Here is a 17002-nt window from a genome sequence, read left to right as displayed (position 1 = left end):
GAAATCGACTCGATGGCAGTCGTTCTAGAAAATCCTTTGTGGTACCTCCATTCTGCTACCGTGTACGATACGTCATCATCATGAGGGTTAACATTGAGTTTCTTCTAATTGACAGTCACTTCCCTCCTCCACTGAGTAACAAATTACATGTTATATGGTAAATGACTACGCAACTCTTCATCCCTCCCTCAAGCACCTACTACTTCTTGGTGAAAAAGCCTTTCAACGTACTTTGACCTTTCGCCGTCCCTCCGCCCGTTGCTTTCTTAACAGGCGGGTGCGATCCAGAACTAGCGGGGGTTTTAGTCGTACCGCTACCAATCGACGAGGTTGATTCTCGCTTGATGATCTGAGGCTTTGTTGTAGGTGCAGGTCTAGATTTCGCTTTTGTAGAAGGTGCTGGTTCGTCAGTCTCAGAAGCAGTGTAGGACTCGTCCGTCGAGTAGTCTTTGGTAACTACATTTGAAGAGAGAGATGTCAGCGTGAATATTGCAACGAGACATGGATGGAGGTAATGGAGGGAATGGTATTTCGTTCGGATCAGGTATTGGGCTTGAGTATTGAGCAAAGGTGAAAAACATTGTTATGAGAGGTATAGACTCCCGATAACCCTCCAGATAACCCTCCAGATCTCCGACCGTGGTAGATTGATCGCACTCACCCATTCTACCTTTCTTGTCTTCTACCGTCTTACTCTTCTTGACCCTTCTCTTCTTCCTAACCTTCCTACTTTCCGTGGTGATGACCGTGTCAGGTTCTTTCTTGACTTCCACCTCATTATCGGACAACTCCATATCTATATCCATATCCATCGACATCATAGCTTCCATCGCTCTTTGGTCGTCCGCTCGGATCATCGATGAGGTAGGGTCCACCTTTTTGCTTCCGCCAGCAGCAGGGGTAGCCGTCTTGGGGGGACGAGCGGGTTCATCTTCCTCTGTATCGGAATTAATCACTCGTTTTTTCTTTCCGGATATACTACCTTGTGTGGACGCGGGAGCAGGAGTGGGTCTAGTAGAAGCAGGTTTTGACGTGACCTTGGTAGCAGTGGATGATGAGGGTTTCTTGGTATCGACCTGGACAAAAAGAATATCGACTAGTCAGTTGCACCCAACGACCAGTATTCTCACGGATCACCCTTTCCAAGAACAACTGACCATTCTCGTTTCCTCTTTCTGTGGCTCCTCCTTCTTCTTCACCTCCTCCTTCTTACCTCCTCCCACAATCTTTTTAGAGCTCCAATCGATCCCACCATCTTTCATAGCTTTCTTCTCAACCACAGCTGGTATAGTAGGTCTGAATGCCTCTCCAGAGATGGTGCCGTATATCTGGGGGTTGTGGTAGTTCTTATGTTCTCGGAGTGTGAGGTTGGGTATTAGATACTGTGCTGGGTCCTGTGCATCAAGTATAAGAGTCAGTCTAAAGAGCAACTGCGACTAGACAATGCCAGCTGCGATTGCGGCGTGAATGTGATCTCATTGTGCTCACGTTGATAGGTGCAGGTGCAAGTGAATGGATGTGCACGTTCAAAGTATCTTGCTCGAACAATTTCTTCTTTTCTGCATTGTCCAATGCGTTTTCCGTCAGCACGAGTTTACCTGCCATCATGTTATAGTACGAGGGACATTGACAAGAACCAACAACTATTACTCACCTTCCAACCCATCTTTCCCAACCAACACCAACCCCCACCTCTTTACCTCTTCCCCCTCCAGCGCTCCCATCTCCTCATCATCCTTGACTGTCCCAGGTACTGGCAACTTCAAATCACCCACTAACCCATCTTCCGCTCCATTATCATTCCCCACCTCTTTCTCATCATCATCATCTTCGTCCTCTGAATTACGATCTCCTTCTGACATCTCGTCCATATCTACTATCCTCACTCTCTGTGTGGAGCTTCCATGGATCTGTGTGAGGGAGTGCAATTGAGTCTGATTGATGGTCGATGTGGATAATAACGGACCGGTAAGAAGGTAGGTCGGCGAGAGAGAAGGGTTGGAGTTGTAATGGGATAACAACAAACTTAAATAGATAATCGTCAAACATCAGTATAGATTGGCGTCGACCCAAGAGTGATTATGGTGGTGAAGAGGCAGTACGCACTTCTTGGCTGTATTCACATGACATCCCACTTCTCTACTTATATCTCTATATGTGACCTATACGAGAAATATCAGCTGGTTTGTTCGAAGAACGGACGGTCAGAGGGGAAGAGAACGGCTTACAATCCTATTATCGTTTTCTATCCATTGAGTCAGCTTACGAGTAGCAACCTTCTGCTGATCTTCCGAGACCATCGTTCTCAACTGTGATTGTGATGTTTGATGCTTGAAAATGAGCAGAAGGAGAACAGTGAAAGTCGAACAAGTGGACAAATGGAAAGATGAAAATGAGCGACGCGAAGGTGGAGGAAAACACAGTGATCCTCAATCGATTTGAAGATGAACATCAGCATTAACTATGGATTTACTACATTGCGACTTGGCTCAGAAATGCATGAACTCGGCTGCAGAAGATCACGATTGATCCATGGAAGAGTCACATCGTCCTTGACAGAAACTAATCATGCATGCATGTTATCATCGTTTATCCTGTCTTTACATCTTTTCACGTTTTTTTTTAAAAAAAAAAACTACCTTCCACTGTCATACGAAAATCTCCACAATTTAACTATCAAATCCGCTTAGTTGTCCTTGAGTTCAGGGGCAGTGGTACCCTTGCTCAAACCTTTGGAACCAGCGTAGATGGCTTTATCACCGAGTTCTTCTTCGATTCGGAGGAGTTGGTTGTATTCTGAGGAAAAGAATGACGGATATTAGCTTATGTACAGCATAAAGCTGTGACACTCAACTACTCACTAGCAACTCGTTCGGATCGACAAGGAGCACCAGTCTTGATTTCACTGTATGACATGAGCTCCGACAGTCAGCACAAGATCTTGACAGCGTCAGATGAGCGAGACTTACCCGGTCTTGAGAGCAACGGCGAGATCAGCAATGTAGGTGGACTCGGTTTCACCAGATCGGTGAGAGGTCATGACAGCCCAACCGTTAGATTGAGAGAGTTGAACGCTACAGTGGTGAATCAGCTAATCTGCGAGAGCATCGAAAAAGAAAGAGTATCTGAAGCTCACGCTTGGATGGATTCAGAGATGGTACCGATTTGGTTAATCTATAACGTAACAAGCAGGTAAGCCTAACACCTGATATATGTTAGGATTTCGTACTCACCTTGAGCAAAAGAGCGTTACAGGCCTTCTTCTCGATGGCAGTCTTGATTCTCTGAGGGTTGGTGACGAGCAAGTCATCACCGACGATTTGGATCTTGGAAGTGGTGGTGAAGTGGGTCCAGGCGTCGAAATCATCTTGGTCGAAGGGGTCTTCGATTGAGATGATATCGTATTTGTCGACGTAGGAGTTGTAGAGGTCGGCGAGTTCTTTACCCGAGAGCCATTTGGAGGAGTCAGAGTTGGGGTTCTACCATGAAGACATCACATGTTAGCTGATTTGTATCGGATTTGAGAAGGATGGGCTTACCTTGAAGTCAAGATCGTATTTACCCTCCTTGTAGAATTCGGAAGAAGCGACATCAAGACCGATTTGGACTTTACCGGTGTAACCAGCTTGCTTGATAGCTTCGGTAAGGAGGTCAAGGGATTCCTCAGCACCAGAGACGTTAGGGGCGAAACCACCTTCGTCACCGACATTGGCGGCTATGCATATCATCGTCAGTTGTGATTTGTCGGTAAGAGTCAAGGACTGCTCAACCCACCATCAATACCGTATTTCTTGGTGATGACCTTCTTGAGGGTGTGGTAGGTTTCAGAACCCATCTTCAAGGCTTCGGTGAAGGAAGAAGCACCGGTGGGGAGAAGCATGAATTCTTGGAAAGCAAGGGCGTTACCGGCGTGAGAACCACCGTTGATAACGTTGAAAGCGGGGGTGGGGAGAACGTAAGGCTCGGAGACACCAGCAAGACCGGCAAGGTAAGCGTAGAGAGGTTTACCCTGTGATCATATCGCTGTCAGCTAGAATCGCCTGAATAAGTGAAAATGCAGCTCACCTGATCAGCGGCACCAGCTTCAGAAACGGCCATGGAAACACCGAGGATGGCGTTGGCACCTAATTTACCCTTGTTGTCGGTACCGTCAAGTTTGATGAGGAAGTCGTCGATTTCCTTTTGGGATGTGACAGGGATCTTGGCATCGATAAGAGCGGGAGCGATGACTTCGTTGACGTTCTTGACGGCTTTGAGGACACCTAACACAAGGATATATCTGTGTAAGCCGGTAGCTCAGTCATTCGCAAGATACGCGAGGAGCTTACCTTTACCGACGTAGTCTGACCCTTTGTCTCTCAATTCAATGGCCTCGTGAGCACCGGTAGAAGCACCGGATGGAACTTGGGCTCTGAATCGGCCTGAGATCGCAGTGAAGAGATGGATATCAGCTGTGAGTTCTCGATCACAATCAACTTCAAAAGAAAGTGACCTACCTTTTTCGGTGTGGACATCGACCTCAACGGTAGGGTTACGTATGATCGTCAATCCATCAACAGAAGATAGATGCGAGATATGGTAATGCAAGGAAGAGAAGGGGCGATGGGGAGGAGGAAAGGGCTAACGTCAGCATTGTCATTCTGAGAATACAAGTGTGACTTCAAGCCATATTGCAAAGTCTATGAAGTCGAGAATATGAGATACGAGATCAAAGTGGAGAAACAAAAGGAAGAAAGAAACGAAAGAAGAGGAGAGATGGAAGGGTAGGAGTGGTCGAGTAACAAGGAAGTAAAGGGAGGCGATTGGAGTAAGGTAGAGGTCACGCATGGTGAGGGGAGAGATTGCATGGAAGTGAAGAATAGCATAGAGATGAAGGAGTGAAGACTTATCTCTTGAGTCGAAGATCTATCATAAACGTTTATACGTTCCATGTCAGCTAACATCCTAATATCCTTGTTGATTGTCTCATCTGTGAATCTGTACGTGTGTGTACTCACTTGTCTGGCGTGTACTTTGGTGACGGTGGACATTGTTGTTGTTGTCTTTGTTTTTGTTGCTTGTCTGCTGAAGATGAGGGGAGTGGAATGAGAGAAGAAGATGAAGGAAAATGAGGGAATGTGTGGATCCAATTGATGTGGGAATGACGGAACCATATGAGGAATTGGGGACCAACTCGGACAAGGGAATGAATGACGCAAAACACGTGGGAAAACACCTAATAGGCATGCAAACGGTGAGCCTACCCTGCACAGCGGAGTTGACCGCTTTCTCGGTTTTACACCTGATAATCCCGACCCCAGACGATACCGCCGGTAGTTTACTCGTTTTAAACCTATCTGATCATTCTTTCTCCTCTTATCGGACCTCCGTGTAAAGATAAAATCGATAAAAATGTGGAGACCCTTTGTTTATCTCTCTCAATCAGATCTGGACGATCCGGGGGGAAGTAGCAGAAACAGGAATGACGGCTGATTGTTCAGCCGGGGAAATGGGCCTGATACCTGATCGGCAGGCAGACCCGGCCTGTTCATCCCTGTCTCATTGTTGTACGTTATTTACAGACTGGATTCTTCATATTGAACCAAAAGACCTGTTCTGTTTTTGATATGTGTCATATTTCGACAATCTTGACTTTTCCGTTTTGATCCGGATGTCTGAATTTAGTTGAATGGCCAGCGATGTTAGTTGATTCCTGGTGATCCACATCCAGATCAGTTCAAACGGATCGTGGCCTCCGTGACATCCGCATACACTGATAGGTCTCGATCTGTCCGATAGCTTAGTTTGGTCAGGTTCAGATTGCCGTGTCACTAGTTCTGCCATTATTACCGCTGAGATGCTGATGACATAGTCGAGGTCTAATGATAGGTCGATGTCATGATCAATTACTGTGATATGATGTGAGATGTACTTCCTTGTTCTCTTTCATCAAAAGGCAGGGCGATATCTGGCCCAGATAATTAGTCGCATAGTAATCAATGATCACTGGATTGCCGTTTCGGCTTTGCCGTGTCACCATGCGTCGAGAGGTTTTGCCTGATCGATTTGATTGAATTTGACTTCCCAACACCTATCAACAGTGTTCTTCTGATCGTTAATACTATCGGAAGATTGATCAGAGGCAGGCCAGTGTCTCCACAGTGCTTTCATACTGCAATGCAACGAACGACACACTTTCCTATTTACTTTGGCCTGCCTCTCACTGCCACTTTGGTCCAAGATCACTTCGAGTCACAGGTTATCGTGGTAATTTGATTCCGCTTTTCATACAATCAACTGTCGGTGATGTCCGCTTTCCATGTTTCCTTTCTATAAAAGTTGAAAATTGTTCAGTCTACGCGAAGCCCAAGATGAAGTTTACATCTCAACATCTCTCTCTTCAGTCTTTCTTCTGCTACCCTATTCTCTGTACACATCTACCCGGTCTACTCTTATCCTCGCAACACGCTTAGCAGGTCCTGCCCAGAACGCGAATACCCGTTTGAACAGCAAGGAGTTTTGTCGCGTACAAAGCCTGTTTGATCTACAGCTTTTCTTCCTGAATTAGATAGATAGAAAGAGCAATCCCTCAAAATGGTCAAATACATCTTAGTCTGTGGAGGTGTCATCTCGTGAGTCTGCTTCTGAAGTTTAGTTACTGTAGCTGGCGAAAGCTGAACACGTGAACATTCCTGCAGCGGTATCGGAAAGGGTGTCATCGGTGAGTAATCACAGTCCAAACATGACTGGCCGTTCCAGTACTGATAAAATATACGCAAATAGCCTCGAGTACTGGTCTTACACTCAAGGCTGCTGGATTGAAAGTGACAGCTATTAAGATTGATCCTTATATGAACATAGATGCTGGTACCATGGCCCCAACGGAACATGGTGAGTCAAATTTCTATGTTGTTGAAGTTAGATTTTGGAGACGAAAGGAAACTGCAGGAGAGAAGTAGACGGATTACATGGCTGTTGTTATCTGTAGAAGGCCGCTACATAGCTGACCGATGTATCCCATCGAATATAGGTGAAGTGTACGTCCTCAACGATGGGGGTGAAACAGATTTGGATTTGGGAAATTACGAGAGATACCTGGACGTGTCGTTGAATAAGGATAATAATGTAACGACCGGAAAGGTCTATTCACACGTGATTGATCGAGAGGTGAGCGCACCATTTTGATTCAACCTCTAACTATGATGTATGCTCGGCCTAGTGAACATAGCTGATGACCTGTCTTTTGGGATGTATAGAGAAAAGGAGACTACCTCGGGAAAACCGTACAAATCATTCCCCATCTCACCAACGCCATTCAAGATTGGATTGAAAGAGTATCAAAGATACCAGTGGATGGAACTGGGGAGGAACCTGACGTCTGTATCATCGAGGTGAGTTCATGCTTTCCTATCATGATCATTTCCAGCAAGCTATCCGTAACCACTGCAAATTTCCAAAAAGCTGATTCTGTCTACCTGGCCTACAGCTCGGTGGTACGGTCGGAGATATCGAATCCATGCCATTCGTAGAAGCGATGCGACAATTCCAATTCCGAGTCGGCCACGACAACTTCGCTTTGATCTATGTCTCCTTGATACCTGTCGTAGGAGGTGAACAGAAGACCAAACCTACTCAAGCTGGTGTGAGGGATTTGAGAGGATTGGGTTTGTTGCCTGATTTGGTGAGATCAGTCTTCTTCGATGCTTATGATTTTCTCATGCCTGTGTATGCTGAATCTGTACGGAAAGATCGCATGTAGATGTACCGATACCCTTCTCACCGCAACGATGGAGAAAGTGTCCATGTTCTGTCACGTATCGCCCAAACAAGTTTTAGGTGTACACAACGTGTCCTCTACCTACCACGTTCCACTGTTACTTCAACAGCAAGGCATGTTGGATTTCCTCAAGAAACGATTGAACCTCGGTGAAGTGACAATCAATGATAAGTTCAAGAAGAAGGGTGAGGAATTCATGGGTAGATGGAAAGCTTTGACTGTTGGGTGAGTTAGCTATTTTTTGCCTTTCCGACTCCCACTTCTCATCTCTCCTCAATACGAACCCATGCGACTAAATACACATGGTTAATACTGACCTGCGATGTGTTTACAGCCAGGAGAGACTCTTCGATACCGTCTCTATCGTTCTTGTCGGTAAATACACTACTCTCGAAGATTCGTATATGTCAGTTGTGAAAGCTTTGGAACATGCTTCGATGCGATGTGGTCGAAAGCTTGAGTTACAGGTGAGTCACACCATTCCCTGCCTAGTACATGTACGACGTGGTTTTTTGCTAACATGCGGTTCAGTGGGTTCACTCATCTGACCTCGAACCTCATACTCAAATATCCAATCCCGTGAAATTCCATGATGCCTGGTCTGCCCTTTGTTCAGCCAAGTGAGTTAGCTAGCCTCTCCTCTTTGCCACGCAGCAGGATATAAGCTGACCAGGTGTTGTCATCGGTCAGAGGTATCATCGTACCTGGTGGATTCGGTCATCGTGGTACGGAGGGTATGATCTCAGCTGTGAAATGGGCCAGAGAACAACATGTGCCATTTTTGGGTATCTGTCTCGGTTTCCAGGTAGCTGTCATTGAGTGGGCTAGAAACGTTTGTGGGCTGGAAGGTGAGCACACACAGACATTTCTTCTATATGCCTGTCAATGCTGATTCAATAATATAGGAGCCAACTCTGCAGAATTGGCTCCCGACACCCCTCATCCCGTCATTTGTTTCATGCCTGAGATCTCCAAGACTCACATGGGAGGAACGATGCGATTAGGTCTGCGACCTACTATCTTCCAGGACCACACCGAGTCATCGAAACTCCGACGATTGTACGGCTCGAACCAGGTCGCATGGGAAAGGCACAGACATAGGTACGAGGTGGAACCTAAATACGTGGAGCAGCTGGAATCGAAGAAGGGCTTGAGATTTGTCGGAAAGGATGAAAGAGGAGAGAGGATGCAGATGCTGGAATTAGATGGTGAGTTTATGGTTTCATCCTATGTGACCTTTCGGTGAAAGAAAATCGGGCTAGTTCAAGCGGGACGAACGGTGACGCTTGTAGATGTGGATGACCAAAGAGGTGGAGTGATGGGCAGACGGGGTGATAGAGATCTATGAGCGTCGGGAAACGTCTGCAGTTCGCTAATTCAATTGATAAACCCTCCAGACCACCCATACTTCGTCGCTCTCCAAGCTCATCCTGAATTCTGCTCCCGACCACTCAACCCATCGCCGCCTTTCCTCGGTCTCATCGCTGCTGCTTGTGGTGCGAACGTGCTGACAGAGCAGATTGGTCAGAACGAGAATGGTGGCTATGTCGACCCGCACCCAGAGGAGAGCAAGGTTGTTCCTGAAAGTGAAGCTTACACCGAACAGGCTAAAGGGAAGAAACAATCGATAGAAGGTGTGATTAGAGTCAGAGGGGAAGTGGACGGTGACTTGCAACAGAGAGAGGAGCAGTTGGAAGGTGTCGCCATCAATGGTGATGCTTAGGTCTCATCGTGATATTGTTGGTGATCAAGTGTTAGATAGATACTTGTCGAGTTGATATAATTCATATATCCATTTGGTCTTTGCTTGGTCTGTCCTCTTTACATAGAGTAGAATGCACTGTTCTGTTACTTGATTCAATGTCATCCATCTGTAAGCATGCATCTTATCTTATTTGATGTGACACGATCATCGCTGCAGGTTCTGCTGTGCACGAAATGTAAGAATGTGAGGACTGCGAGAGTGAAAGTGGATTGATTGTCTTGGCATTACACCCGGAATAGACAACCAAGTCAACTACAACGATAGTGTTTCATGTCCTTGTTCCTTTGCTCACTGGACCCATCTGTTCGATATACAGTCACAGCTCGGTACTATCTCTTGTCAAGCTCATCGTCGAACAATCTCTGTTGTACACCATATAGCATCTTCATCAAGTTATAAATAGACTGCTACTGCCTACTGCTGCGGGGCCCGAAGTAATTTACTGTGAACACAGCACACAAAGAGAAAAGAAAACAATCATACGCGTTCATGACACAGACATAGAGAGGGGAGAAGAACATTACGCTTTATTCAACAACTCGAACCGACTGCCAGATCTACATCATCTTCTTGATCTTCGCATCAACTTGCTGCATCTGTGTATAGGAGTCAAGAATTTAACGAAAAAAGGCCTTTGGGTGGACATCATATATATATACATCAAGACTTTGTCGGACAAGTCAAATTAAGAGTTGGATAAAATCGATTTGATGAAATCAGCATTCATTTGAACGTAGATACGCACAATCTCAGGTCAACAACTGGTAGATAGAGGGATACAATCTCGAATCGGAGGTTTTGAGGATGTCCTGTCCTACGACTAACTCTAATATAACTGTGAGTCCAGCAGACGGTTCCTTGACAACGATGGTGCTCCAATCGATCTACAGTTGACAATAAATCTGCGGTCATGACATAGGATACAGACGAAGACGTATTTTTCAGTCCTGTAAGTCAAATTCTCACCGCGCTTGAGTATCGTAAGCTAAGTGATGATTGACGTGTAGGACGGTATACATTGGGATGCCCATCGTATAGGGTGAGCTGGGTCGTAGACAAGGAAAGGGATGTATATGAACTGATTATTCGGATGATAACAGATGGGCAGTAGCAGGAGGATGTGCAGCTCTTGTAAGTTGTTCTCTTCTGATCTAAAACTCGCTTCCTGACTGACTAGAACCATACGTATAGACAACATTGATAACGCTGTTCAATCTCACGATGCACGCGATACGATATCAGCATCCTCCCGCTCAGAGGCAAGTCATGAGGGTATTGCTGATGCCTGCTGTGTAAGTTTCTCATCCTCTTTATCTCTATGACATCGTATGTTCCCTCGTCTAACTCTTTTCGGGGTTTGCCGTAGCTATTCGATCGTTTCATTCTTCTCGTATAGGTACTATAGGGAATATGAATATTACATCTTAGCAGAGGTAAGTTCTATGATACATGTATCGACACTTTTCTGTCCCATATTTTGGCCATAAGACTTGAGGACCTCCTGCGATACCCTACAGCCGACAAATACTGATGTTCATCCCCTCTCAATGCAGACCGCCTACGAAGCCGTCACATTATCTGCTTTCTTGATGCTACTCATGGAGCTTGTTTCAATGGGTACAACAGACCAGCAAATCAAGACAGCTTTGGCAGAGAAGGATAAGAAGAAGTTCCCGTGAGTCAACCTATTACTCTTCACCTTCTCATTTATACATCGATAAGACATTGACGCTACTTTCTGACGTCTCGCTAGATTTCCTGTAAGCCAGCACTTCTCTGTGCGAATTCGAGGTATCAGCTGAGCTGACAACCACCTGGTGTCCAGTTTAACTTTCTTCGATTCAGAGCTTCCAAACCATATTTTTGGCATGCGTTGAGTTTCAGCGTCATGCAGTATGTTATACTGAGACCTCTGATATCTATCATCGGGATCATATGTCAATATTACGGAGTCGTAAGTTTGGATCAATCCATCGCATGGGTCGGCACTTATCCCACACATCGCACACTGTTCCAATCCTGACAACTGATTCTCATTTTCGTCATGAATTGTAGCTTTGCCCCGAAGAATATTCTGTCCATTACGCCGAGGTATACCTTGACGCCGTGGACTTTGTCTCCATCTCGGTAGCTCTGTACGGACTGGTGGTATTTTATGTTCTCTGTAAAGACGAGTTGAAAGGTCGCAAACCGTTGAACAAGGTGAGTCTGGAAAACTCACCTTTCTGCAATGAAAAGTATATACAAGCTGAGATCGTGGGGTTGGGCAGTTTCTGGCAATCAAACTGATTGTCTTCTTCACTTTCTATCAATGTGAGTTTCGAAAATCACGTCTATCTCATTTATACAAGGAACGCGGTCTATACCGCCATGCTGTTCATCTGCTGACCAACAGTTTTCCCCTCCTTTGCCACCACTCAGCCTTTTTGTTCTCGATCCTGCAGAGCCATGGGGTCATCAAAGGTACTGCGTTATGGACAGCTACCAACGTCTCCAACGGTCTAGCAGCTCTGTGTACGTGTGTTGAAATGGTCTTCTTCAGTATTTACATGGGTTGGGCCTACAATTGGACTGACTAGTAAGTACCCCAACCTCCCTCTCTCATACGTTCGTACGTGATCGAGATCACAGACTTTCCTTTCGAGACTAACCCGTGGATCTTCGATCTTCCAGCACCGACCCGTTGAAGAACCCTTATCAACGTCGTACCTCTTTCAAAACGTATTTACAAGCTATATGGGACACGATCAATCTGGCAGATTTCGGTAGGGAGATCTATCTTGCGTGCAAATTCTTAGTGGATTATATAAGAGGCAAACCGGGTACTCATTCGAGTAGCACAAAGCTACAGAGGACGTTAGTTGGCATCTCATTGCGAAATTATTTGTGCAGCGCCTCTTCGACTGGAAGATTGACCAGACTGACTCATTTTTGATCCGATGGTTGTAGATTCATGCCTGATACGATCGTAGACGAAGATCGACCTCAAGAATTATCCAACTTGAAAACTGGATATGCAAACAAGCAGAAGCCCGATTCCGATTCAACAGACCAACGAGGTGGCTTCACGTCTTCTCCACCACCCCGCCAACAGCATCAACAAAGCAGGAGATCATCCAGTGGTCATATGACCCCTACCTTGAGATCTACCGAGTCGTATCAACGTTTACAGGAGGGTAACCCTCAGTACACTCCTCAAGGACAAGAAGTTTTCCCATCTGCTCATCCCACCGGGACCCATCAGTACACCTCATCCGCGAATGATTGGTCTCACTCGAATCAAGCAAATGTGCAGTGGCCTGAAGCCAGACCTACTCAGGGGTATCCTGCTGATACCATTACTCGAGAGATGGGTCGGAGACAGGGACAGAGAGGATGGGAAGGGGTTTCTCACTCCCAAAGATCGAGAGGATATGATCATAATCAGCCGGATTCGTATCATGGTGAGGAGGGTCTACCTGGTAATCCTAAGCTGTATTAGGGTTCAATTGAATGGTTATCGGGCAATCATCAATACACAATAGATAAATAGATATTACAGATAACGGATGAATCTGGTATTCACACAGCATATACGTCATACAGCTTGGAAATGTATATGAGCTAACGATCTAATATAGTACATGGATATATTCTAATACAATTCACAATATGATTCCGCTCGTTTCCTTGTTTTCCCCACCTTGTCTCTTCTCCATTTAACCACTATTCTCATTCTTAGCTTCATCGAAACATATGCAGATTGCAGCAATCAACGCTAGATCCACACCAGGAGCAACAGTCACAAAGTACTAAATTCGGAATGAAGGGTGATCAGCTCAGTATGCAATCTGCCGGTAGTCCTCTCGGTCATCATGATTCGGGGTGGATATAAGGACTCGGGAGGGATGAGAGAGGGATATCAAGGATGAAGACGACTCACTGTCTGTTGATCCGTGAAGATCTCTCTCATGTTGAATACCTGTCTAGAGATCTGAGCTACAACCGGTCCATTCTCTATAGATATATCAGCCGAGCCACCCCAGAAGTCACCTTTGAGGAGCAGAGTGATGGGCTGGTTGGTAGCGGGGTTGGTAAAGGTAGCTTCCATCTTTGAGCCAACTAGAAGTAGGTAGAACACAGGAAAAGGTCAGCTGCATGTCATCTCATAGACTGGAACAGTGATAATCAGGTCAAGATGGATGACATGATAATGCGATCGCTAATATATCGGAAGTGTATTCCACTCACAGCTCATCCTCTTCTTTATCCTGAACAACTCCCTCTCATCTTGGGTCTCCCCGATAAACGTCTTGTGGATGGACAGCAGTTTGTTTCGTAATCCAAATAAAAAGTTCCCATTGGGATCGTTGATGACTGGAGGGCAAACAGATTAGAGATGACACTTCCCAGGCGAGCGGAAGGACGATGAATCACCTTTACGATCTCGGAATGATATAGCTTGACCATGACATTTGACCACGGTGAATCCATTCGTGTCTTTAACTGAGAAGTCATCCTGCGATGGCATGATAAGTCAGTGCGATTAGGATGCTATGGATATTCACTCACGCCACTCCAGCTGAATACCTTTTCCCTCAGTACGAGCGTAGTAGGCTGTTTAGCAAAGTAGTTTGGGTGTAAGCCCAGTGGAGGGCTGACGGGGTGTAGTTGAGCTGGTGCAGATGCGGTGAAGAATCCCATTGTTCGATTATCGATGCGAGTAGGTTGTAGTATCCAACGGTGACAGAAGAGACGTGGGGATATAGATATATAAGGATGTGTTCTTATATGTATATGTCTATAGATGTGTATGTATATGAATGAGATGTGAAGAGGCGATGATGAGACAGGGTGAAGCGGTGCATCAGAGTACGAGTACAGAGATTATCGTTCACAAGCCAAGACACACCTTCCCTCCACATAGCTCGTTACGTCACATCTCGTATATACAAAAGCTTAGATAACATACATACAGGCAGACAGCTAGCTGTTCGAATGATCCGAAGAATCATTCCGTTTCCTCCCACAATCCACCCCACCTCTTTCTCAGTGTATGAGCCGTCAATTTGGGTTTCCTGTCCCGAGTGAATATCCCCTTCTTATTGCCATCAACTCGGATGACACCAGGTCCCGTACTTAAGTCGGCAAAAACCCAAACTTGCTCCCCTACGATTGCCTCGATCTTGTCAATGACACGATGATACATAGTGTAGAACTCGGATTGGTATTCCTCTGACCAAGGTTGAGCTGGATGCGTGTGCAATCCAGCTAGAGTGTCTGCTCCATATTCACACATCACCAGAGGACGCTTGTACTTTTCTGCCCAGAGTTTGAGCTCTTCTTCCAGCTTCTTCTCCGCAAGCTCAAGATCGCCGATTTCATGATACCACCCATAATAGCGATTAATACCGATCACGTCGAAAAGGTCAGCGATTCTATCGGTATCGGGAAGTGCCATGCCCATGTCGTGAAAGTCACGGGTCGATGGGGATCAAGCTGCTTGGTGAGTTCGACGAGTGGTTGGAAATATTCCCTCGCACCTTTTTCTTGAGATGCAGGCTCGTTACTTATAGACCACATAACAACAGATGGGTGATTATAGTCTCTGTCAATTAGCTCTCTGATGGCCTGTTTATGAGTTTCTTGTGTTGTCGCATCGCAGTATTCGTCCGAGAAAGTGCCCCTTTCATCTTTGCCATATAGCCAGCCGCCCAGATGCAGGTTTAGACCGACCGCAGCAACTTCATTGATGATGATCCATCCGTGTCGATCAGCGTAATCATAGATTTCTTCGGCGTAAGGGTAGTGAGAGGTTCGAACAGAATTGGCACCTGTCCATCGCATGAGTTCGTAATCGTAAACCATCCAAGCATCATCATGGCCTTTGCCGAGCACCGTCAAGTCTTCGTGTCGAGCAAAACCTTTAAAGTAGAAGGATTTGTGATTGATGAGGAATTGTGTGCCAGAGATCTTAATGGAGCGAATACCGACGGGAAGGCTGTACTCGTCGACGACTGCACCGGCAGCAAAAACCTTGATGGAAAGGTTGTAAAGGTACGGTTGACCTGGCCCCCAAAGTTTTGGGTTGGGGACCGTCAGTGTACCGGAAGAAGAATCTGAGGTTGTGACGATCTTGCCATGTTTGTCAACCAAGTCCACCGCGACCGTTCCATCACCTCCTTCGAGCTTTAGATCAAATTTAACTGTCCCAGACCCGCCCTTCTCTACAACATCTGTGACTACCTTGATATCTCCGACCCTGACATCTAGCGGAACAGTGTATAGCCGGACGCTTCTAGCCAGCCCGGCATAATTGAAGAAATCGTGTCGGATAATCTGAACAGTTTTACCCAGCTCGTTCTTTTGGAGCTCTCCAGGTGGTATCGGATGTCTGGTCAAGACATTATCCACTCCAATTGTGATTCTGACTTCCTCTCCAGCTTTGACTCCCGCCGAAGTGAGATCAGCTTCAAGCGGAGTGTATCCCGCAACATGTTTGACCAGAAGTCTATCGTTGACATAGACCTCTCCTTCATGAGTTGCTGAATCCAGACGGATAAAAACTTTTTGACCGCCAGGATTTGGGAGTACGAACTCAGCGCTGATACCATACCTTTCCGACGTGATTACGTAGAGCATGGTTGGGAGAGATATCGTTGTACGAAGCAGGAACGGGACACTCCAGATTACCAGGCAGGGTGGATTCCCATGGCGCTGAGGAGGTGAATTTCGGGTCAGTGTCAAGGGCAAACGACCAGAATGCTTTGAGAGTTTTGACCTCTCGAGAGGAAGGTTCGACGACTTTGAGCATCTGGACTGAGGGAGCAGTGATGTATGTATGAGAGCGAGTATGACTCTAGTCCCGTAAGATGGGCTCTATACAAGTTACAGTATGGTCATTCGATTGTTGGTAGCGCCAGGTACGAATGAGATCGTTTCACGATGAAGAGCCCAATCAGCTAGGTGGTCTTCGTAATGTAGGAGCAACTGTTGATGTGTCAACTCAGCGAAGAAGATGAAGGCTTTTCAGCCTGAGCCTAAGCCCAGCGATAGTGCCATGAATCATGGACAGGCAGTATTGACATCTTATTCATGATAATCACCTGAACAACGACCGGTGGCATGGACCAGCCCCGTCCCGAAACTACCGCCAAATACAGTCGCGTGAAAAGGGGACATGGAATCGAAATATGACCTGGTTATGTCCGGTGAGCATGCAAAGGTCAAAGATGAAGTTACGATGCGTCAATCCCGGATTTGGACTGAATTAATATTGCTTCATTAAGGAAGGTGGAACAAGTGCCTCGAAGAGCTGTAGGACAGCTCGTGACAATCTCTGACAGTCTGAATTCCGGCTTCATATCGCAAAAGAGTCACAAGCATCAGGAACTTACCCACGGGATATGGGAGATCATGCATCGATCTATGAGTAATGACAGACTACAGCTAGGATGGTGTGGTGGTTATATAAGGCGATGGAGAGTATTTTATAAGGGAGA

At 46.0% G+C, this 17002-nt stretch overlaps 7 protein-coding genes across 7 annotated transcripts; 2 read left to right on the top strand and 5 right to left on the bottom strand.

Annotated features, from left to right (window-relative positions):
• Nucleotides 1–199: 199 nt before the first annotated feature.
• I203_101819 (uncharacterized protein) lies at nucleotides 200–2300 on the bottom strand (the record flags this gene model as incomplete). The annotated part of the gene is made up of 7 exons (XM_019150634.1): nucleotides 200–456; nucleotides 662–1076; nucleotides 1158–1394; nucleotides 1489–1559; nucleotides 1655–2025; nucleotides 2107–2162; nucleotides 2229–2300. The coding sequence occupies 7 exons, from the start codon at nucleotides 2298–2300 to the stop codon at nucleotides 200–202; spliced, it is 1479 nt and encodes a 492-aa protein (XP_019000227.1).
• A 386-nt stretch (nucleotides 2301–2686) lies between these two features.
• I203_101818 (phosphopyruvate hydratase) lies at nucleotides 2687–5030 on the bottom strand (the record flags this gene model as incomplete). The annotated part of the gene is made up of 11 exons (XM_019150633.1): nucleotides 2687–2796; nucleotides 2862–2905; nucleotides 2970–3074; nucleotides 3137–3174; nucleotides 3234–3479; nucleotides 3540–3715; nucleotides 3775–4009; nucleotides 4066–4262; nucleotides 4329–4421; nucleotides 4497–4620; nucleotides 4998–5030. The coding sequence occupies 11 exons, from the start codon at nucleotides 5028–5030 to the stop codon at nucleotides 2687–2689; spliced, it is 1401 nt and encodes a 466-aa protein (XP_019000226.1).
• A 1543-nt stretch (nucleotides 5031–6573) lies between these two features.
• Nucleotides 6574–9479, top strand: I203_101817 (CTP synthase; the record flags this gene model as incomplete). The annotated part of the gene is made up of 12 exons (XM_019150632.1): nucleotides 6574–6611; nucleotides 6678–6700; nucleotides 6763–6870; nucleotides 7010–7146; nucleotides 7236–7370; nucleotides 7466–7660; nucleotides 7728–7981; nucleotides 8091–8223; nucleotides 8288–8376; nucleotides 8447–8604; nucleotides 8662–8964; nucleotides 9154–9479. The coding sequence occupies 12 exons, from the start codon at nucleotides 6574–6576 to the stop codon at nucleotides 9477–9479; spliced, it is 1899 nt and encodes a 632-aa protein (XP_019000225.1).
• Nucleotides 9480–10325: 846 nt separating this feature from the next.
• I203_101816 (uncharacterized protein) lies at nucleotides 10326–13002 on the top strand (the record flags this gene model as incomplete). The annotated part of the gene is made up of 14 exons (XM_019150631.1): nucleotides 10326–10358; nucleotides 10441–10470; nucleotides 10529–10560; nucleotides 10622–10652; nucleotides 10713–10813; nucleotides 10888–10954; nucleotides 11075–11196; nucleotides 11275–11281; nucleotides 11347–11475; nucleotides 11577–11723; nucleotides 11792–11834; nucleotides 11943–12099; nucleotides 12195–12377; nucleotides 12471–13002. 14 exons carry the CDS (start codon nucleotides 10326–10328, stop codon nucleotides 13000–13002), a joined length of 1614 nt encoding a protein of 537 aa, XP_019000224.1.
• A 217-nt stretch (nucleotides 13003–13219) lies between these two features.
• On the bottom strand, nucleotides 13220–14204 carry I203_101815 (uncharacterized protein; the record flags this gene model as incomplete). Its single annotated transcript, XM_019150630.1, has 5 exons — nucleotides 13220–13312; nucleotides 13444–13622; nucleotides 13752–13877; nucleotides 13938–14019; nucleotides 14073–14204. 5 exons carry the CDS (start codon nucleotides 14202–14204, stop codon nucleotides 13220–13222), a joined length of 612 nt encoding a protein of 203 aa, XP_019000223.1.
• Nucleotides 14205–14511: 307 nt separating this feature from the next.
• Nucleotides 14512–14799, bottom strand: I203_101814 (uncharacterized protein; the record flags this gene model as incomplete). Its single annotated transcript, XM_019150629.1, has 1 exon — nucleotides 14512–14799. One exon carries the CDS (start codon nucleotides 14797–14799, stop codon nucleotides 14512–14514), a length of 288 nt encoding a protein of 95 aa, XP_019000222.1.
• Nucleotides 14800–14915: 116 nt separating this feature from the next.
• I203_101813 (uncharacterized protein) lies at nucleotides 14916–16314 on the bottom strand (the record flags this gene model as incomplete). Its single annotated transcript, XM_065516961.1, has 2 exons — nucleotides 14916–16045; nucleotides 16134–16314. 2 exons carry the CDS (start codon nucleotides 16312–16314, stop codon nucleotides 14916–14918), a joined length of 1311 nt encoding a protein of 436 aa, XP_065373779.1.
• Nucleotides 16315–17002: the final 688 nt, after the last annotated feature.

The sequence above is a fragment of the Kwoniella mangroviensis genome (genome assembly GCF_000507465.2).
Source record: "Kwoniella mangroviensis CBS 8507 chromosome 1 map unlocalized Ctg01, whole genome shotgun sequence".
Classification (NCBI taxonomy): domain Eukaryota; kingdom Fungi; phylum Basidiomycota; class Tremellomycetes; order Tremellales; family Cryptococcaceae; genus Kwoniella; species Kwoniella mangrovensis.
Note: the sequence above shows the minus strand (reverse complement) of the source record. Positions and strands in the feature narration are given on the sequence as shown.